The 22,995-nt window shown below is 41.3% G+C and overlaps 1 protein-coding gene across 1 annotated transcript in view; it reads left to right on the top strand.

Moving 5' to 3' along the window:
• Nucleotides 1–3,251: 3,251 nt before the first annotated feature.
• Nucleotides 3,252–22,995, top strand: part of LRP1B (LDL receptor related protein 1B) — a gene marked incomplete at both ends in the record, with an annotated part of 755,097 nt that continues 735,353 nt past the window's right edge. The window contains one exon of the mRNA XM_082312062.1: nucleotides 3,252–3,333. Coding sequence (XP_082168188.1) covers nucleotides 3,252–3,333 — 82 coding nt within the window. The remainder of the gene's footprint in view (nucleotides 3,334–22,995) is intronic.

The raw sequence follows: 22,995 nt of genomic DNA, 5'->3' as shown, positions 1-22,995 counted from the left end.
TTTCACAGTGGCTAATGTCAGAATTACCTTTGGCTGATAATTAATATTCCTGTGTTGTGTTATACAGTGAGGACGAATGATTGGTTCTACTTTGTTTAATTTATCTCAATAAGAGATTTCATAATATTCTATAGCTTGATGAATTAATTTATTTAACCTGTCAGTGTTAATAACTCTGATTAGGAGAAAGAAGTTGTAAAGCACCATAGGAGCAAACAGATCTCTAACAGCATGTTTAACTTTGAATTTTCTGTCCAGCAGTACTTCACTCTAGTCTCCTGTATAATTAACTTTTTTTGGCTGTAGCAAGGAAGACATTTCTACACGCTCAATTCCTTTTTGTCCCTCTCCTCCGTGTCCGCCCTTAGTTCAACTCCCCGGTGCTTCTGGTTCGTTTCTTTCAAATGGGAGTGGCTGGAGACTTCAATAAGTGTTGAGCAAACCCATCTGGTTCCTGATCTGTGTATCTGCCACCAGTCCTGCGTCTCGATGTTCACCCACCACGCAGAAATCCCAATGAAGTCGCGTCCATGCAAACAACGGCAGGGAGGCTGGAAGCGCAGAAACTGTATCCAGCTAAAATCTCCATTTCCTTTTTTTTTCCCCTCAGGTCTAAGGTATAGGAAAAGCACGTTATACAGCAGGTGATTGCTTAAAGTGTTTGAATTATAGTACACGTATAGATACCAGCTTGGATTCTGTCTCTGGTCACTTCAGCAAACTTTTTTGGTTTATTCTTAGAAGATATGCATCAAAACTTTCATACACCTCTTGGTGCTGCCTTTTTTGGAGGTGGAAAGAAGACATGAGAATGCCAGTTGCTCATACACTTTTTTACTATATTGTTGGAGTCGTCCTATCCCATCACATAGAGACATCCCATCACCCCATCACCTCACAGCGAGTGATGCTTAATGGAAATGAAGCTGAGGAGTATGTTTTATCAAAGGTCAACTTGTATTTGTTCAACAGCCTGTATTTTAAAAGCCGGCTTCTATGATAATTATCGACTCATAGCACTATCTTAAAGCAAACTACATTTTTAGGCAGCAATTTGACAAATGATTACTTACAGGTAATTGCATTTTTAGTCATAACTCTGCATACTCCGTATTGACACTTTATGTCCTGTAAACAAGGAGGCCATTGACTTTTATTATAAATATTATTTAAATGTTTTTAATAAGTTTATGTGCATATGTGATCTGCAGTATTGAAAGCAAGATCAATTAATTCTTCAAAGACTCTCATAAATGTTAATGTTTAAAATGGGCAGTAAATTGTACTGTATCGTTAAAGGAAATTATTCAAGAAGAGTAGTGAGGACTGTTGTTAAGTAAGTATGGAATGAGACCGAAAAGGAGCAAATTAGAAATAAAGCATCAGATGGTTGAAAAGAAGGATTTTAGTCAAGGTGTTTTTGTGAGAAGGCATGAAAGGGCAGCACACCAATTAACAGATAATGTTGGGGGGAAAAGCATGACCGCTTGTAACCTTACAGACCTTGAGACTTTTGCAGAAGACGCAAGAAGTCAAGATGAAAGAAGACTATTCTGTAAAGATAGTTCCGTATCCTGAGAATACAGGGACAGCATGTTCACTTGCAAATATGTGTTTCTTTATACCATGTGACAGTCCTGGCATGTGGGAAATGTCACTGATTTAAGCAGGAGTTCCTCACAACTTGGAATTCCGTGGTTTTCCTTCACACATTTTCTCATTTGGCTCCAGCATCCACGTATTTTCGTATTTGAAATGTAAAAGGTTCAAATAAAATCATAATTAATGCGCACGAGACATACAGGTGGCTCTGGTGGTTTACAGGACGCAAAGCAATCTCGTCTGTAAATGCGGTGGAATAACATTTCAGTGTGCCACTCAGCACGACTTCATTTTGGTTATAAAAACAACTGATTTCCGAGACCATGGACACTGCCAGATTTTTCCACCTTAATTCAGATCTGCTCGTTTCTGTATTAGCAAAGGTTTTCTACACTGGGCTCTGTAATTCTGCTCATTTATGGATCTATATATACTAATTGACTGTAGGGGAATTACATAGGCTTTAAAGACAGTAGATAAATGCAGAATTTGATCCAACTGGATTTTTCCCCTCAGCTGTAAATTATTTGCGATAATAAAGTTACCAGCAACCCCCTGTGAGTCCTGCCAGGCCCTCGCCTCGAGGAGCCCCTGAGACCAGGACTGGGCTTTCCAGTTCTTGGGCAACCGTGTCACAGGGTCCTTCCCCCATTTCAACAGAAATAATTAAATATTTTGTATTTCTCTTAGGTTGTGCGTTACTCCGTCCTTCAGCATCGCCTGGTCTTTCCGCCCCTGCAAGTCTCTTGGCTGTACTGCTTCATATAAAAGGTATTTAGGTTCTGTGTTGGGGAATATAAACACGAAGTTAAAAGGACTGAAGCTTTACCCTTGAAATGTAAAGGTCTCAGCAGTCAATTTTAGCACCTTGCTGTCTTTGGAGAAAACTCATATCTGAGGATGATGTAAAAGCTTTATCACCTTTCATCTGTTAAAGGGCTTGGTTTTCGAAAAAAATTGTGAAAATGCGGTAAGCAAACCATTTTTGTGTTACGTGACAATTTCAAGGTAATATGCCGATGTAAAGTAAGTTACGATGCAGCCGCACAAAGCGGGGAAGAGATACTAAACGTGAGCTTACTATGTAAAGGTACTTGAAGGAGCGTCATTAACTGAAGCCAAGTTCGCCAGAGCTGCTTTGGACGTCAACTTTTTGTTTGCGGACGGCCACGGCACGCGGCCTTCTCACGGCGCTGCCATCCCCGCAGCGCGATCTTCTGTGGGATTTTTTATCTTTTTTTCTTTCTGCTGACTCACCCGCCCTGCCCCCCAAGCCTTCCCGAGGTCTGTCTGCGTGAATTTAAAAAAAACCACCTCAAACGTCGAGGGCGAAGCCAAGGCCGGGGTGGGAGCGGCAGGGGCGAGCGGCGCTTCCCGCCGGGGGCGGGCCGGCGGCGCGGGGCGGGGCGTGGCGGGGGGCGGGCGGGGGCGGAGCGCGGCGCTGCCGGCCGCCGGCGCCCCGCGCTGCCCGCTCGCTGCGCGAGGCGAGCCCAGCCGCGCTCCGCGTTGAAAAGTGACGCCGCGGCGGCGGCGGCTGCTCCTCACGCAGCGGCTCGGTGCGCGCGCGGCGGCGCTGCCGCTCCACACCCGCTCCGCACCCGCGGACGGCCCTCGGTCAGTCAGGCTGCTTCCGCGGCGCGGTCGCCGCGATGTCCGCGCTCCTCCTGGCCCTGGCGACGCTCTGGGGATTACCGCCCGTCGCCGAGGCGCTGGCAGCGGCAGCCCGCGGAGGTAAGGCGCGTCCGCGGCGGAAGGCGGAGCGGTGCGCTCCCTAACGCGCCGCCCGCTGAACTTTCCGCCGGTGTCGGCTTCTCCACGGGAAGTTTTGCGCCGGGCGGGCGCGGCCGCGGAGCGCTCCGGTGAAAACTTGGGTGCCGGCGGCGCCGTGCCGGGCTGCGGCTCTCGGCGGAGCGGGAGCTGGGCGAGCCCTGCAGCGGCGGCAAGTGGATGGGGAGCGGGGGGGGACGTGCCCCCACGGTGCTCCGGCTTGAACGCACCGGCCCCGAATTACCGCCTGGCTCTCCGAAAGCCCCGCGGGCGTTAATTGCGGGGTCCGGTCCCCCCGGCGGTGGGAACAGCGGCCGCTGGAGAGAGCCTGGGGCCGGTCCTGTGGAGCGGCACCGGGCGGGGGGAGCCAGCCCCGGGGCTGGGCGGCGATGTGCCGCAGGATCGGGGAATGCCCTCCGCCTTCCCGGCTGTGTCAAAAGTTCCTTCGTTTAATTTTGTTCTGAACTTGTAGCTGCGCAGCTTGGTAGAGGGAGAAGGAGCTCAGGACCTCTGAGCCGAGGTGGGGGAGATTTCAGAAGTTGCAACTCTTTTCTTCTCAGAAGAAGTCCCCGATCAGAGCGGGTAGTGGTCCTCCCGCCGGAGTTAACTCTCAGGGTTTCTTGTCGCATTTTGTACTGTTACCAGACCTCTCTTATTTTCCTGGGAGATGCTTGAATTGACTGTTTCCTAAGTACAGGCGAAGTCCCCCTTCTGTTCTGCTCAGGTGCAGGGATGGCAGTCTGTGCTGCTCTGACTCAGGTTTTCTTACCGCTGTAGCAAACACTGCTAATCAGAAAACAGTCTGCCGGCTTGTTTGTAGCCCTTTAGCTTCAAAACTGCGTGGTCTCATGAATGAGACTGCTCGGAATGTTGTTGTACCCAGTCCGTGAGGATTTAGCTAGATTTCAGTAGCAATACAACTCTATAAAGCGTTGAATTCTCACTGTTAGACACCCGGCTCCTCTCCATCACGTAACTGCTACCTACTAAATTGTTTACTAACTGCTTACAACTCGTTTGGGTGAGCGTGGATGCCTCTAGATAGTTCGACTGAAGCAGATATCTATACCCCAGACTGACTGCTAAACCTTTACAGTCCCTTTCCCACCTAGCTATCAGAACTACATAGGTGATTCATGCTGTAAAAATGAGAAATAACTACCTATCAAAGAGAAAAGTATTGCTGCAGCATCACAAACTTGCATGTTTAAAACACTGCATCGTAAGGTACAAGGATATTGCAAAGAAATGAGGGTAGTATTCAATATAATGGCACCTGAACAGCCAGATAGGAAAAGATCTTAGAAAATCCTTCAGTTTTATGAAGGGTACATATGCTTTTACTTTGATACATGAAGATTCGTGGTCGTGATAGTGCTTGTTTGATGGAAAATATTTCAAGAACTTTCCACGGTATTCACAAAATGGTCAGATTACATTTCAGCAGCTGTAGCGTGCATCTGATCTTATGAATAAAAATCAAACTTTCGAACATCTTGTGGAATTGTTCTGGAAACTGATTTGTCACTCTGTTTTCCTTGATGGAGATAAGCAGGTGCCACTTATTAATGAACATTAATTTCTGGTGTTTAAATTTTGCATCATTTTCCCTTTGTTTTGTTTTCATAGTTACCTTGCTCTGATTTAGTGTTTCACAAAAAAAAAAAAAATGTTCTGTCAGCTTACATTAAAATCAATCCCATCTTAAAAGGCAACATCCTTGTAAATCATACCAGCCCAAAAAGTGGGATAAGTCAAATTTACTTAGAATCAACTAACTCATCATATCATAATGTCATGTCTTATCAAAACTGAGTGGAGTACAAATTAGGACTTAAAAGGCATTTTGTTCAAATAAAAAAAAAAAAAGTCAAGCGGTCTCAACCTAAAAGGGATTCAGGATGAGGCATCCAGAAAGAGAATTACATTTGCACATCAGATAAACTTTATGATACACCGCAAAAATTATTGACTATACCAAGCTGATTTTCCTTCACAGGAGGAAATTCTGAATCACTGGAGCATGCTAAGCTTAATGTATGTGAAAGGCACTGAAATTTGGAATGCACTGAGGCTCACCATTGGTAATAAGAGAATTGGGAAAATGTCATGGGTTGTGTTAATAGCAGTGTTGTGGTAGCCATGGTAATGTAAAATATTAGGGAGGTGCTGTAGGGAGAGGTAATGCCTTATATTAGACCAGTGGATAACATCAGGAAAAAAAGAGGTGGTGGTGGGGAAACCCCAGCGAAGTTTGAATTATCTAAACCTTTTCTCTGGGTTTGAAGTACAATGAAATTCTTCCACTCTATCAGGTCTGTCCTCAGCCAGGTTACAGCTCCTCTAATTTGATATAAAGATTAAAAAATTAGGGAGAGAAAATGGTACGGAGATGGGGAGGTGGAAAAGAGATGGGAAAAGGAAGTGAGGAGAAGGGAATCCAGCCAGGAGGGTGATAGGATAAGGGAGAGGTCCTGCAATTGAGGTTGTGCCATTTAAGCCATGAAGAGGTATGATTTCCTTTTCCTATGCTGCCGTCAGTCTCTTCCTGAGGAAGCTCGTGGACCCAGATTCCCTTGCAGTTATCCTGTGAAGGAGTTGCAACTGTTGCAATAAATGAATTTCAGAAGCCTGAGGAAAAACCTTGCTAATAGCTTGCGAAGCTGCAAAGACTACGTTTGTTACCTGCTCTACCTAAAAAACATGCAGGGGAACTTCACAGGTCCCATCTCCACCTCCTGAGGGCTTCAGCTGAAGGTGCTCTGCAGCTCTGGTGGGTGTATTGCCTTCCCACAGCTCTCTCCAGCCTTGGAGCTTCTCCTTGGCTTCATGCCTAGGCTCCTACACCCCTTTTTTGTTGTACTCGTTCAGTTTTTGTGTCTCTGCTGCTGTGGAACGGCATTACATGAATCCACTGTACTAATCGGCGTGATTACCTAGAGGTTATCCAAATTACATAGATGCCCCAGATAACAGGAGCTTGATTTGGATAATCTTCACAAACGTGGGGTGTTGTCAGTGAAATGCGTATCCACAGTAGTGTTGATGAGTGCATTGCTCGTTATTAATTGACTTACTGTCTGTGGTGAAGCTGCTGGTTTGTTTGTGTTCGGTTTCGGTGGCAGATCACTTCTGTTGGCAGCACTGAAGTGGTGTCTTGCTACGGGCTCTTTCACATGCGGTTGTAGTGTTTCGGATCTGTCGTTCAGGTGCTGGTGTGATGAAACAGCTTGTCAGCTAAGTCTTGCAAGAGGTCTTCCTGTAAAGGTAGACTTTATACTGAATGGGAAAATGTTGTATGTATCTCACACGTTTGATTTTTTTTTTTTTTTTAATTTTTAAGCTGTTTTAAAGAAGGAAAGGCAAATTGTCATGAACATTACTCCACTCTGGAGTCACAAATGCTTCCAAAACTTCTGTCTTTATTCCACTTAGCAGGGAATTTATTGTTTTCGCAGTGTCCTTTGACTGTATTTAAGTGAAAGCTGGAAACAAATTACTTTGAAATGGAATTTTCAGGTTTAAGGTTCAGCTGATGTGAGTTTGGATTACTCACCCTGGTAGCAAAACAGAAACCAGGTGAAATAAATCTGTCTCCTTGTGATGACTGCTGATGGCCTTCATTCCCTGTAAGGTGTCACAGCAGGCAACAGTGAGTACATCAGGAGGCTTTACAACTATCTCGTTATTAGTAGCTTAATGTTTGAAACCGGGTGTACCAAGCACTGCTGTAGTTCACCAGACTGAGCTCCGGCTTGGCCATCCGTTGGAAAGTATTCTCAAAAAAAAAAAAGCTGTTTCTGTGCTGTACTACAGAGGTGTATGTTCTCATACTGAGGTTTGCTATGTCTTGAACCTAGATAATAAGTATCTTGCATGTGAAAGAGATGCTTCCAAGGTCACAGTGACATTGCTATTTATTTTTTTTTTTATTCCAAAGAACAATATTACTTAAGAACTTACCTGTCATTGGAGAGGCAGAATTACAGAGGAGGATGAAAATATATCGAGGAATTTAGGACAGTAGTTAGAAGGATGTGTGAGAAGGGGTAATTAAAGATAGATATTGCGGGAGATGTCCACGAGTGCAATTTCAGTGACTGGTTTTATAGGCAATCAGTAACGTATGGGTGTCCTCAGTTGAGTATATGAGTGCGTGCACAAAACCCTGACACTTCAGGAGACTGAACAAACTGTGTGTGTGGTTTTCTGTGAACTGACACGCATGTTCTTGCTTACCCAGATATTTTAAGTTCAGTGGTTTTGGAGAGCTTTAGTATAATAAAAGGAAAAATGGTAGAAACACAAACTATTCAAAAGGGTAAAATGCATTTTAAAATTCAAAACTAGGTGTTAGATGTGAAAAGACTATATGTAAACTTGATTTGTAGCAAACCTTTTACTAATTTATGGTAGAGTTTCTGCTGATACTCCTGCAGGTTGAAGTAGGTGTCCTTCAAAGGCTTAGAGGAAAGCTCTTACTTCATACAGTGGCTCTTTTGAAGTGTTATGTGACTGCCTTTATGTAAATTTGAGCATATGTCGTACCTTTAAGATTCATATAGACCCCAATCTTTCTCCATTTAAAGAAAGTGGTGAAACTTGCATTAACTTCAGTCTGCAGCTTGGAAGTGCGTGTTCCTCTAGCGCCTTGTTACAGGTCCTTTTATCTGTTGTTTGCAGTTGAAGAAAATAGGTTTCTCTTTATCGTATTGACTCAAAGGATGTATGTAATTTTAATTTGTGAATTTAGAATTATGGCTATCTGTAGAAATGCTAGTAATTTAGATAGCAGAACATTGTTTTTGTTACAGTAGCATACTTTGAATCACAGCATGTTGTTGCTTTTTCCTGGTTTTTGTGTATTAATCTGTTCTTTAATAGTCTTGTTCCTTCTTCAAATGCAATTAAAAAAATTTTGCTTAGAGAACTCATTTTAATTGCACTTACCCAAAACATTCTTAATGATGAACAGTGAAGATGAAAATATCAGAACTTGGCTATTTTTATGCAAGTCATGCAGACTGTTGAGTCTGTATTTAGTGTGAGTTTGGGCTAAGTGTAGACATTGCAGAACTAGGTCCTAAATTTGTAAGTGCAATTAGGAACTAATTGGATTTTTTTAATATAATTACTCAAATAATGACTGTGCACCTTCTGTCCAACCCGCTAGTTTGTTTTTAATTAAACAAGTTGATTTTTTTGCCCTTAAAATCTATCTATTGAGAAGATGAAAATATTTGTAAATGTAGTTATATTCCAGCTAGCTAGTGAGTTGTTGATGATAATGTGAAAAATTCCTGAGATGTATCAAAACTTCCTAGTGCTGTAAAGCAGAATCTTCCTTTTTAGCTAGTTGGTAAAATGAAACAACCAGGACTCGTTACTGTAAAATCAGCCACCCAACCCAGCCGCGGTCCCACCGACAGGGAGCCCTCGCTTTGTGCGTGCGAGGGTGCTCCAGAGCCTCTGCGGGCTGGGGAAGGGCCGTTTCCCGTAGGTGCCAGGCTGTGCGCGAGCAGGATTGGACCTCGGTAATGGAATTCCAATAAAACTCAGTCAGTGCCTTTTAATTCGATTTAATGGGAACTGGGAAGGATCATTAGAGAGACAAACACATGCTTTTGCCAGTAATATGTTCACTATATTATTAATCTGATTTAATTTGTAAGATCCTCGTAGCAGGAATAAGATCTTTCTATGTACCTGGAAAGTGTTATATGGGTCTATTATATTTTGTTGTTATATATGTCATTGCTTCCCAAGCAGTATGTAAACATAGAATTGGAATTGGGCTCTATGTATGGTGTTTATGAACCCTACCAATTTGAGGATAGAATTGGATGCTAGGAAGAAGGTTGTATGTCTTTTTAGCAACCACATTTTTATTGACCATTTTGTAGTAAATTGCAATTGTGTATTAATAACAGAACACTGCCGTATGTAAGTGTGTCACTAATTAATAGGGCTTTTTAAAGATGATGTAATGGCAGTCTGGAAGTGAGGTACGCTTTGAGTTTTTTTTTTATTTATATTCTGTTAGAAATACAGTGTAATCCTCTGAGGTGGAAAAAGAGAGATTACAGTATTATGAGTTCTAGATACGGTACATTGAATCCTGAAATGCGCTTTCAACACCCGCCGGATGTTCCCAAACATCTCACGTGCTGCTTCCCACTGAATGATGCAGCCTTCCAGAGGAGCCAAACCGTTGAAACTTCGCTTCACTTCACAAATAAGAATGTACCTATTTCCTTTTCTTGGTAGTATCAATGTATTTTGGACTATCTTTTGCCTTATTGTCAGTAGGACATCCCTTGGTAACTTTTGTGTGTGACATTATTGAATGACTTATACTTCAAGTGTAATAGGATAAGTGCTGTAAGATAAATCTTAAGCTTTGAGAATAAGAAGAATATGTACAATTCCTCAAGGTTTTTGCCACCATGGAGCTCTTTTTTTTTTTTAATAGCAGTTCCTAGGCTTCACTATTGTTTTTCCTCAAACAAAGAAAACTTGGAGAATGAAAAGGTGCAGTTTTGTTTTTCAGTGATATCTTGGAGGGGGAATAGACCATGTGCAAGACAGATGCTGATGCAATGCTTTGCAAAAGCTGTATTTTTAATGTGAGGTGTTCTGTCGAGGAGAAAGACTCTTCTGTTAACAGGTACACACGCTCCCACAGAACAAAAAGATACCCATCCATCTTTCATATAATATTTTTGATTTTAATTTACCTACCTGCAAACTAGCGGAAATACTCTTGCCAACAGTTTTTAAAATACAATTATGATATTGTCGAGTAGTTTGTGCTGCTACTTACGCTATTGCCAGCAGCTGTGATACCGTGGAGAGCACTTGGGTTTCCACCTGCAGGTCCCTTAACATGCAGACAAGTATTTTCCCTCAAACATAGTTCTGAATAATTCTAAGGTACTGGAAGTACCACAGGGCTACAGTTTCTGGTACATCCTTTTCAAATGTACCTTTTTGGAGAATTGCTGCAGTCATAAAAATACAAATCAAAAAAAAGTTACACTCGTGCAAGAACATTGTGGAAAAATCACAGTAATTTTCTACATGATAGATAGGTTTCCCCAAAACACCTGCCTCTTTTTTGCTTGCAAATACTGTGAAGATAAAAGAGGAGAGAGCAAAGTAAGAACATAGCTAGTTGGATGCTCTTTGCATATGCAAACACACACTGATTTACCCAAAGTATATTGGTATTTGTGTAAAACTGTGTGCTTATGAAATGAAAGTATGTCATTTGCCAATGAAACCCTTTCTTCTCTGGAGAAGAACAGTTCTTATTTATGTTTTACTGTGCTAACAAATAGATTACAGACCTGAATCTACACCATTGAAATCCGTGCATTCTTTGTTTTGTCCTTGATGGTTATATGGTCAGGCTGTGTATTGTGCTATGGCTTTTTATTCCAAACTTTGATTCAGTTTTGCCTGGGTTCCTTATATTGGACCCAGTTTTATATATCCCACATCTAATTTTAAAATATATGGATCAAAGTCTTGATTGCTTTTCATTTCTCAGTTTGTAATAGTCCTCTAGAAGATGAGTTATTACATAAATTATGGTTTTTTTAATAAATGATAAATTGACAAGTTCTCATTTAAAAAAAATCCATTTTTTGTGAAGAGACCACCTCCTCATGAGGTCAGAAAACCAGAGGAAATTCAAGACAGCTCAATATGCTAGGATGTATATGGTCTACTACTTGGAAGTCATTAGGTTAGTTAAACCTAGTTCTGTGTAATACAGAGGAAGCTGCTGTCTTGTTTAGATAAAGCGCTGCACTTTTCATTGTGGAAAATTTGTCTTGCTTTTGGTGGGTTTTGGTTCAGTTCCAAAATGCTGATTTGGAGGAACGTAAAGGTGGTACCTTCTCATGCAGCACGTCTGTTGCCTATGAACCTTTGCAGGCTTATCCAGGGATGAGCACACTTGACTTTCTTTTGAGACCTATCTTAAAATAGCTATTTTTCCAGCAGTATTTCATAAAGCGTAACTAGGGGTGGGTCAAGCCTGTGCGTTCTCCAGTACTGATACTTGTGTACTGCCTGGAGGGAAACTGGCCTGTCTTCCAAGTTCATCAGAAACACTTGGTTTAAAATGTGCTTATTGTGTGTAACTGTATTGAAGTAGTTTTTCGAGGGATGTTTGCAGGCAGTGGGAGTTAAGGACTGGAAGCGAGGGAAGAAGACTGCCAAACTGAACTCATTCCTCTTGGGTCCTGTGTTCTAAGCCAAGTGGTTTATTCTTATATTCAGATTACAGAAGGAATGGTAAACAGTGAGTGGGTTCTTCATAGTAGTCTTAGGCAAAACACTTGAGGCTGCAATATTAAATCATATACGAGGGAGATGAAGCAAGTCAAGACTACAGAAGTGTGAAAACTGAGGCACTATCCCATGCCTACAGCTTGTCGGGTTAAATTGCTTTTACGCTTTTGATAGAAACAAAGCCACATTGGAGTAAGAAGGTATTTTGCGGGCAGTGTCTTGGAGGCTAACTTGAGCTGCAGCAGTTAACAATATAGGGCTGCTATATACCGCTTCTATGAGAACGTATTGCGTGAATATACATGTGTATATAAAACCTTGGATATATAGGGAGAGCCATGAAAGGTAATATTGCTAGGTACAGCAAAACCAGGAGTGCCGGGGGGTTTTGAGCAGGCAAAATCTTATGCCATGACCCAAGTGGCCCATTATCGCATTTCTTCAAATTGGAGCAAGCTATTCAGGTCAGCGTGTATGTACAGATGCATCTGAATGGATTCCTCAGCTTGCACTTGCTACGTTACATTTCTTTCTCCGGGTTTCGAATGGCTGTGACTTGAACAGAGTTGACAGTACACAATATTACCCATTTACTCTGTAGATTATACTCCTCTGGAGAATTGGTGTCAGCTAATCTGCCACTTCTGTGTTTTCATAGAGACCTGCAAACTGCATCGCCAGTAATATCGCAGGAGTGTCAGATCCAGGTTTCTGTAATTTTCTTGTTTGTTTCCCCCAGATTTCTAGGCAGGTATGTCCAGGTCTCCAGCCTTTGTCACTTACTTTGTCCTATGAATAGTTTCCTTTCTGTGCAGAAATTCTGTCTGTCAATACCCAATTTTGGCCACTCTTAGGGCGGTAAGAAGTTTGAAGCAGATGGTCGTCAACAGATGATGACGAAATTCTGAAATACTGCTCAAAAGCAAACTGTGATGCTCGGTATTTAAAGCACATTCAAGCATATAAAACCTGATTATATTTCTACCTTTGCTGTGGAATATTCTGGGTACAATTCAGAGGTTTCCGTGATAAAAAATTGTTTCTTTTACTGAAAACAGCAGAACTCCCCTAACCAATTAGTGGTATTCAGTAATGAGTAAAACACTACGAACCCTGTTATGATTTTATGTCAGTTAGAATTGTTAAATTCTCCTCAATGAAACAGCACTGATTTACATTAATTGGTGGCCTGTCTTCTCACAGTAGTATCACACTGTGTCAAAAGTGCCTTGCAAGAAGTTGTAATACAACTAAACTCCCAGTGACTGCCTGTGATTGCCGTTGTGTTGTTGACTGGTGCTGCTGAAAGACTTCAAAATTCAGGAGAACTTAATACGTGGCTGTGAATCTTAGGAGCATAGCTAAAAGCTTTTGCATAAAATAAGTGCTAAAGAGCTAGTAGGTATGGCACAACTTGGATTCTGCATTGCGTTTGCAAATCCAACAGCTCAAAGTAATTTAAGTGCATTATAAAAGGCTGTTTATGTGTCTATGAAAAGCATGATGCAAATATGCAAATTTAAGAGAGTGTCTTCTACAAGTTTATATATCTTAATGAAAAATGTCAGAGTGTAATAGATTAACAGTCTGTTGAGCCCCAGTGTAGCCAGTTTTTTCTAAAGATAGCACAGCATGTCCTTGGTGGTCCTCGGAGTAAATTAACACTGCTGAGAGCTTTCTCTTGAAGCCAGCTAATGACTCTTTCTCTGATTTTTGGGGAGGAAATACCTGTCTGTTCAGGATGGTCATCTTGAAGTAGTTACCACTGCCTGATTGTGCATACATACAAGTAATTTCTCCTTACTAGTTTCAAGAAAATCCCTTTATGTTTCATTGCATTTCCCATCCTGTTTTATGTTGAGTGGAAAAGTTGCCCCACCTAAGTGGAAGTCTTTGAATATTTGTTTTTTGTGTGACACTTGAGAAGCGTATGCTGGCCATGGGCTTTGTGTTCATACTGTGGGCAAGTGGATTCTGATTTCACATTGGTACCTTGAGTAGGATATCTCTCTTTTTTTTTTTTTTTTTTTCCCCCTCTATCAAATTTACAAAACCGTACGCCTGGGAAAATCTCTTACAACTTCAGGTGACCAGTGGCTGCAGAGCTTATCAGAGAGTAACAGCTTTTGACAATACAGGTGCCTGTTGAATGCTGCTTTTATTTGGGATTGCAGCCTTAGGGAAACAAACAGACCAGAAGTGGATAATGGAAACAAAGAGAGGCAGGGAGGGTTACTGGTTAAATTACAGGATTATTTTATTTGGTAGAGAGCAAGAAAGGCCGTGTCCAGTATGGGGGGGGGAGGGGAAAAGCCCCAAGAGCTTCCACAGTGCTTCTGAACCAAAAAGAGCTTGTATTTCTGAATAGGTGAGGAGATAAGCAGCAACATTTGGCATGTGCAAGTGTTGTCTTCTATAAGCTATGGGGAAATCAAGCTTCCTTCTTTCTTTCCTGAAAATACAGGAGCCTCCTTGAAGCACTTGCTTTTGGGAATGAATGTATTACTGAAGAATTCATGGATGATCCAGATCTAATTTTTATAGAAATGAATGGTAACACGCTGTGGGACTTCAGGTCTGCATAGGTGTATTTTACATTCACCTGCTGAATTCTAGACTTAAAGAGTTATTTTTTTTGCGACTGATAAATAACTGAAGGTTTAAAGTAGCTCATCCCAATAGAAATTGCTACCACTAGAAAGGGAAAAAATGTTAGCAGTAGTGCAGTGACGTTTTAATAACACAAAGTAATCCCCCCATACTTCAGTAATAAAGTTGCATGGGTTACAGTTAACTTTCTTGTCAGCATCTTTCTATTGACACCTTTCTGTCAAAAAGATGAAGTGAAGAGTAAAACTGAACTCTGTTTTCCCTTCTGTTAAATGTATTCTGCAAAGCTTTTGTGAAATACAAAGCATGTGGACTTTGCAGATAGTGTTTGCATTTGGGACTTCTGGGGAAATTTATGTGAACTTTGTGCTGTGGAAATCATTGCCCTTTAAAGCAACTGGTTATATTAAAAATAAGCACATCCCTCAAAATGTATTTTGTAGAGTAGTCTAATCTTTAGAGCTTTTTTTTGGTTTTTAGGAGCAGAACCATATAATTATTGGTATAAACTGAGTTTTCAAAATTGGCCACTTTGAATGCATAGATAGACCTAGCATTTTTTCTGAGAAATCTTAGTGTTTAAAACGTACAGACAAAACCCAAACCCTGGCAAAGTAAGCCAGAGTACTTTGCAGTTGTGGGCTGAAACTGTCTAATAACATCGTCCAAAAGCTCGTTAATATTGATCTTCTTAATTCTCTCAGTAACCTGAACATTGTGTCTAATTACAAGAGGAATAAAAAGCAGACTAATATGTTCTTAGATGTCAAAGTCTGATGGACCACAAAACATCCAAAAGGATATCCTTCAAAAGCAGTTAGTAGGAGGTATGTGTATGAATTTCATTAGCTGGTAACAATATGCGTACCCATACTTGGGGCGAGAAAAACACTGCTTAAAATACGTACTTTCTGCTAGAACAGTGGGGCTCATATCCTTCCCAAGGTTAGACCTTCTGCCTCCCCTTTGCAAGTTTTTCTTCGGAAGTGGCTGGGGCAAGCTTTTGCAAAACTATTAAATATAATTTTTAAAGGAAAGTATCTGAACAGTTGGAATTAGGTAAGGTGCTGCAGGAAAGATTGGAGTTGGGCTTCAGCTGCGCCCGTGCTGGTGGTGGAGCAGGGTTGCTCATGGGCATGTTCTTCAAGCTTCCTGCATGAGTGAGGCAGGCATCAGGAATGAGGCTAGTTCTTTGGCCAAACGTTATGCGTTTAAATGCATGCTCCTTAAGAAAAAAGGAAGCATTTGTGTTTTTCAGGTCAATGATAAGTGTTACAGAGTGGGGAAGAAAGTCTCTTTCCTTTTTCCTTCCCTCTTTGCCCTTAGTAGCCCTTTGATTGTGAGATAATCTGATCTGAGAGCCAGAGATGCCTTCTGTGCTGGAGGTGGCGGTGCTGGTGATGCTGTGCCTGGAGCGTGGGCTCACGGATGCACCTCTGCGACCTGCCCACCTGGGCCCTATCCTGGCTTTTGCCCGGAGGAGGATGCCCATTCCTCAGATCTCTCTCCCTGCCAGGGCCAGGCAACTCACTTTGATTTACGTTGGCTGTGAACCACATAATGAGTAAAACGAGGAGGGGAAACCTGAGCAGACCTTGGGCATGGCGATATTGCCCTTGGGGTTGAGGTTGCTCTTCTTTCCACGCTCTCATCAGGTGGGTGATGCTAAAGCTTGAGACCACGTAAATTTCGGCAGCAGAGATTTGGAGTGGATTGGTTAGTAATAGCTCGGGGAGGAGAAGCTGTGTCCCAGAAAAGGCAAAGATATTGCTGAAGAAGGAAAACCCAAGGGATTTCCTTCCCTGAGCACTTGCAGCTGGGCTCTGCCCCGCATGGAGGAACAAAAGGAAAGGCCCCATCAATCTCCCTATTGTCAAATTGGCACGGCTAATATAATCTGCTAAAATGTGTTCATCATGCTGTTTAAAACAACCAGGTTAGAAATCTACTGACAATAAATGAAGATTTATTGTTTTCAGTGTCATTGGGGCACCTAATACAGGTTTGGAATACTAATTGGAATTTGTGAAAGGGGGGGGAAAAATGACGTGGTGCCATTTAATTAACTATCTGGCCAATATTTCTCCCTTTTTATTGAAAAAAATCTGTAAATTGCAACTGGCTTCAAGCACACTCTTGTACAACTCTGCCAACAGTTAGCAAATAAACACATTACAATACAGAAAGCCTTGTACAGCTCCGCATATACCAGATCAAAATCATGCCTTGAACTGTGGAGGTGGTTTGTTGTAACAAACCAGAATATAATAATTACATTTTGTAATTAAAAGGAAGTGATTAGAAGAAAATTAGTATTTATAAGCATAGCAGGAATATCTCTTGGTAAGCATGCCTATGTGGGATAACTAAGAGATCAGTGCAAATGCGAACAACGCTTTCTTTTTAACTTAAAACATAGTGGTAGCCCAACGTAAATAACCTATTTTATGCAAGTAACACTGCACAGGCATTTTTATTAGTTGTTCTCTGTATTATATTGTTATTCTAAGTGACGCTGCAAGCTTTGATCAAAATACAAGAGATGCAAGTCTTAAAATTTCTACAAGAGTTTGAATCAAGTTTGGGGATTAAAGCCTTACAAGATTTAATAAAAAAACCAAACAAAGACCAAAAAACAACAAACGCACAGAGTGTATTGCCTTTTTGGAGAGCTGATTTAAATAAACTTCCATATAATTTGCCCAAGCAACTGAGAGAGCGAGCGAGAGCAGTATGAATTGCGAGTCCTCGCTCTCTTGGTGGGATGCCCCAGCAGTTTGAACGGGAGGTTTCTGTGCTGCGCTGGTGGCGGTGCCTCTCCTGACTCCCGTCCTGGGCTCGGGGCTTCCCGCGCGGGTGCTGCCCCGTGGTGCCGTTGCAGCTCCCTGACCCTCATGGAGGTTGCACCCGCTGTTTGGGGAGCTACGAGCGTAACGGAGATTCTGGATATGTCGCTCAAGGTCAAGGCATTGGCACCAAATGAATAGTTCAGTATTTAGCTTAAAATACTGCAGACAGCATTTCATGGGCACGGAATATGTAAAGCTCAGCTTTGCTCTAAGACCTACCAAAGAGGGGGAAAAATTCTAAACCTGTCTGGTGACACGTTAATGCCATGTCAAGCGACTATGTTTCGGGGAGATGGAGACCAAGTTTGGAATAGCTTTAAAGACAACTAAAAGAAATCTAAAACTACTGAATTAGCTTTATGGCGTGACTTGCAGCCGCTGGACTTCTTGCAGTCCCTCTGGTCAGGCTTCCAGTGGTAGCTCTCAGGTTGAAAGGTTAACGACTCATTTACTAAGCGGTGCAGTTTTCTTTCATTTTTCATTTACAATTATCTCGACTCCTTTAAAAACTGAGAGGCCCTTCCAAAATCCATTGTACTTACGCGTTATCGCTGTCAATTAAAGTTATTGGATCATAGATCCTTAAAAGTGAAATCTAAATATGCATAAATGTATTCAGTCTCTGCATAGCCACTCTGTTATTGAAGTGACAAGTATCATATCGAGGGAGCTCTGGATGTTGGCAGCTGTTTCTTTCCAAGGACCAAAATCTTTATTTGAATATTCATTTTGTGGCATTTCTGGGGGAAGGACAGACACAGAAGGAAGAGCCTTAAGGATGGCAGAGTAGGGGAGCGGAGCAGATCCCGCTGCAGGGTTGTGAGTTGCTGGGGCAGAAGCTCAGTGTGAGAGCTGGAGAAAATTAGGGTGAGCAGATGAGATGGTGATGCCTTGTACGTAGGCATAATAAAAGAGAAGAGCCACATCCTGAGCCCTGGTTAGAGGGGTGATGAGGAGAAAAGAGGAATTGCCGATAACTTGCAAATCATAGGCCTAAAAGACCGAAATGCTGCTAGTGATTTCGGGGAATAGAAGATGACGAGGGCAAAAGCCAAATTTTTCACAGCCGTTTGATACTGTGTTCGTGCTCCTTTGTGAATTCCTTAAATTAGCAATTTCACTTTTCTGCAAGTCTACTGTACTTTGACTCTTAACTGAATTAAGTCCCATTATAAATGACATCTTTCCAACAGTCAGAATACAGGTTAGCGCTCCCGAGAGGGGTGCTTTAATGAGGTTGTTGCTATGACAGCTCAGCTTCAGGCGGCACACGTGCCACTTCGAAATACCCTCTCTTCCCTCAAATGTTACAGCAACTTCTGTAAGTGCATCTTTAAAACTTGCCTTTTAGTGGAATTTATGACCAGCACTTTGTATTTGTATTCTCCCAGAAATAGCACTGAGGTTTTGACAGTCTGCACTGTTTATTTCTGCTTTTATTTCTGAAATGTTAATAGCAATGCATGGTTTGACAAGTTAAAGAAACAACAAGGTGTTAACTGTATGATGATTTCAAAGGATACTCAGAAGATTTACAGAAAGAACAGGCACATACACTAGAGTGTTTACAGTGGAAATGTATGAGGCCTGTGTTAAATTCACATTGGAGAACTTCTCAATGGATGGAAATTGATTATTATACACTGTGGTAACTGGTAGGAATACAAGCATTCGCATTACGATGCAACCACGTAGGTGGGTGCGATGATTTGCCTCTTCAGGGCAGCTGGCTGTGGTCTATGGCTGTGCCGTGTATAATGTCTCTGATATCTCAAAGATGTTAAATCATGCAGTTATATTTTTCAGAAAGACTTTCAGTGTGAGTCTGAGAGGTTAATATAGAGGCAAATACTGGTGTAGAAGCCAGCAGTCAGGGGCTGCTTCTGTTGCCTGCAAAGCAAAAGGTGTCAGTCGTTGGGACTCCTGGACAGGCACTGAGGTTGTATTTGCTTTTCCACTGCTGCGTCCCTGGGTAGGAGAGAAAGAAGCCTGTCCTCTCGGAAACCGGTTCACCCCTTCCTTACCTTTCTCCACTGGCTCTGTTCTTGTCTAATACCAACTTTTGTATGGTTAAATGTGTGTAAGGTAGTTCCAAGCCCAAGGCTTTGAACCTCAATATGGTCCAGAATAATGTTGATATTAGTATCTTTACAAAAAAAAAAAAAGAAAGGCAAAAGTCTGAACCACTATTTAACAATGTCATTCCATGAAAATGTTGGGCCAGCATTTGGGAAGGATGGTGGCAGAGTAAGCAGTCAGTATTGTGAATATTTCTCTGTTGTTGCTCACCTACAAAATAGCGAAATGTCATGTTTAAGCTCAAATGAGCAGCTCTAAAATGTATTTCTGCTGCCTCAGTGTTTTCCAGTTGCTTTGTAGACATGGGTAACTTCATTGTTCTGTCTCTTCTTCCTTCCAAGCTTTGAAAGTGAGTTTTTAAATGTATGACTTTGACATACAGAAGGGAGTCGTACTCAACTCTGACATGACCTATATAAATACTGCCTTAAACATTGGCCTGGATGAAAAGACTTATTCCCTTTCCATAGTTGTTCAGTTTTCTTGTCTGCTTAGCTGTGAATTGTTGCAGTCGCTTCTCATCTAATATGTGCCTCTACCTACCAGTGGGTGCTCTGCCACCTCACTACCTGTTGGAAACAAACTTCTTTATCACCACCCATCTTGGTGGAATTAAGCCCAGGGAGATGCTCAGGAACTATGTATTCAACCCCACAAAGCTTTGCCTTTAAATTAATTGGCTTAAAAGATTTTTTTTTTTCCCTGCTGCTTTAGAAACAGTGTGCTATAAAGATCTGGATTTTTTTTTTTTGAGTATTTTATTGTAAGCTAAAATACCTTGGTACTAAAGAGTAAAAAGGCTGGCTATATAAATCAATGCTTCATTGTATTTATTATGCTATTTACTAGGCTTCCAACTATACTAAATTTTCATAAATGCAAAATCATTCAGCTGTATCCAAATCGGTTCAAAAGATGCTGATGAGAACATTTAAGGTTTTTGCAGGTTCTGATAATACTATTTGCCATAAGAGTGCTTGTCCCAGTTTCTTTCTATGACTGAACTGAAAGTGCAATTTCTGTATAACTTTAATTACTGGTAAATAGGTTCAAATATTCCACACATTATATTCTTTTTCCTATTCTCTGTTTGGCTGGCTTGGCCATTAGTGCCACTTATTCCCCGGTCATAATTTTGTCCTCTTTGGCAAGAAGGTGAGATGGAGATTAGCAGGTGTCCCCCCAGAGAAAAACACAACAGGAAAAGCAAACCTAACACCCAGGATACATCGACAAAAGCAGACCAGATGCAGAGTGAAAGGCACATGGTACGGATTCTGGCTTTTCCTTACAAAGATTGCTGCAAGAACAGAAAACACGCTGTGATTTATTCTCGTGGCAAAAAACTGCAAATGGAACAAGAAGTACAGAAATCTCAATATGTTGTTGCTAATACAATTTACATTTAGAACAGTGTGTCCTCCTTTGCCATTATGCTCTGTTTAAACATAGCTAAATTAAACTAGTCTATAGGCAGAGCTTCTTGAACTGCAGTCAGAAGTTTCACTAAATGAACATCTAACACTTAATGGTAATTATACAGCTTCTCAAAAAAAAATTCCCATGTAGTATTTGTTCAGTAGTTATCTACATGTATAATAATATCAAATTATTATGCTGTCTCTCAAAGCTGTAAATTGTATCATTTTTTTACACAGACCAGAAAATGACTTGCACTTAAAGATATGTTTATCTGTATATATATGTGGTGGATTTTAAATTGAACAGTTCCAGACATAATTTTCCTAATATTGGTTAATCCATCTTTAATTAAAATGTTAATTGCTAATCCAGATATTACACACAGAAAAATCAGCCTACAGTAAACTGTGCCTTATTTGCACAAGGACGAAAAATGTGCAATTACATGGCAATCTGCTCTTTGGAATTGCAATGTAGTCATCTTTCATCTGTGGTAACTGACTAAAAACATATTGTTGAGTTATTGTACTAATGTTTACCCCCCAAAAAAGGAGGGGAGGAGTTAATTTAGTGCTAGTTAAAAATTCCCACTTGGGTCAGAGTAGGGCCTGAAATCCTCTTTTAGGGGAATTGTGGCCCAGAATGGGTTATGCAAGTGCTGCTGGGGCCGAAGTTGCCTCTGACAGTTCCTCGGCTAGAAAACACTGCTGAAATCATGTCTCCTATGTAGTCCAGAACAAAACTCCCTCTGTGTCTGAGCAATGCACTTCAGAAGTCAGACCCAGTCAATCTTGTTTTCCAGCCAAGGGTTACAGAAGGTAAAGTCAGCAAGCTGAAGGTTGTGCTTGTCATGTAAAAAGTGCATTAAAGCTGCTAACTTGCTTTGGAGGGCTGCAGTGAGGAAGACTCACTTTTGCTTTTCATCATTGAGATACAGTCTGTGTGCAGCTGATTACTGATTTTTTTTTCTTTTTTTTTTTTTTGACAATACTCCCTACAGAGTTAAGCAAGTAGAGTTAGAGCATTTCACACTTGGCAAGTAATAATCCTGCGATTCCCTGTGCAAAGTCACACATGTAACTGGGGCCAATCAGTCTGTGGAGGGGGGCTTGAATTAAATGACCTTGTTAACAGAAGATAATTACAATCCTAGTGGCTGAAAATTTGTTATTCATGTAAAATATTAGGAAATACTTAGTTGCTAAATGGAATGACATACAGCACTTTACCTCTAAAATCATTCAGATCTTTTGGCTTGTACATAACTTTCATCTCTAATGGCGTTGTTAGGGACAATACAATTTAAACAGGTTCACACAACTTTTTCAGAGTAGTCATGTTCAAATTGCATACTCTTCAAATCACACAAGATTTTTTCAGTTAAAGCCATATATTAAATGAGGAAAATAGAGACTTGCCTATAGACTGCCATCTGTTGATTTTTATTTAATTAGAAAATGGTTTTCATAAATCTGTCTCACTTATACAAAGTGTATACTAATAGATAGGCTTTTAAAAATATCCTCATTTTTTTTCCAAAAGTCTGAAAGGAAAAACATTCCCCCAAAATACATGTAGAATATTAACTCTCACTAAATAGTATTTAACAAAAATCATGTTTCTTAATTCCAGAAATCTTAACAGTCTGTTCCTATTTGGGGTTTGTCTGAGTACCATTGGAAAGGCTTGAGCTCCTGGGTTTCAGATGTGCTTTTTCATTTTTTTTTTAACCTGTTCATTTTTTCATCAAAGGAGGTCACCTCTTCACCTTTCTTTTAATCTTTCCTCCCTTTCATTCCCCTTATTCCAGTGTTCTTTCCAACTTGTGAAAGTCACTTAATCTCTGTTTGAAACTGTACCTGATTTGCTCCGGCAGCACAGCTTCTCTTAGCAAGTTCATCCAAATGGATAAAGAGGAAGATGCCTTTGACATTTCTGCTGTACCAGGAGGATGCAGCCACTCCTTGCTAAGACCTACAAAAGAGGTTATTTTAGGAATGGTATGGATTTGTATGTATTGCTTTGGCTTGGTTTACAGTCACTCTGTCTTTGAGATGTGTTTGAATATCTGCTATCGATGCATGAATAATACTGCTATTTATAACTTGTTTTCAGGCAAGAAAACTGGCCACTGCCACCAGGAGAGGCAGTATGCCTGCCTGCATGGAAATTGCCTTCGTTTTGGTTCCTTACAAGGCCAGAATAAATCTAAAAATGTCCAAGCTCCACCACTGTTTCAAGGTGAGGTGGTGTTTTTGAGCTGTGTTACTCTGCCAGGCGGAGCCCTCTACGGAGTAGCTTATGCCACCTGACCCATCCAGGCAAGCCCGAAGCCAGGCTCTTGGGGGAGCTCTCGTCTTTCCCT

The sequence above is a fragment of the Platalea leucorodia genome, assembly GCF_965183815.1.
Source record: "Platalea leucorodia genome assembly, chromosome: 5".
In the NCBI taxonomy this organism is placed as follows: domain Eukaryota; kingdom Metazoa; phylum Chordata; class Aves; order Pelecaniformes; family Threskiornithidae; genus Platalea; species Platalea leucorodia.
This window is presented reverse-complemented; position numbering and strand designations above follow the sequence as displayed.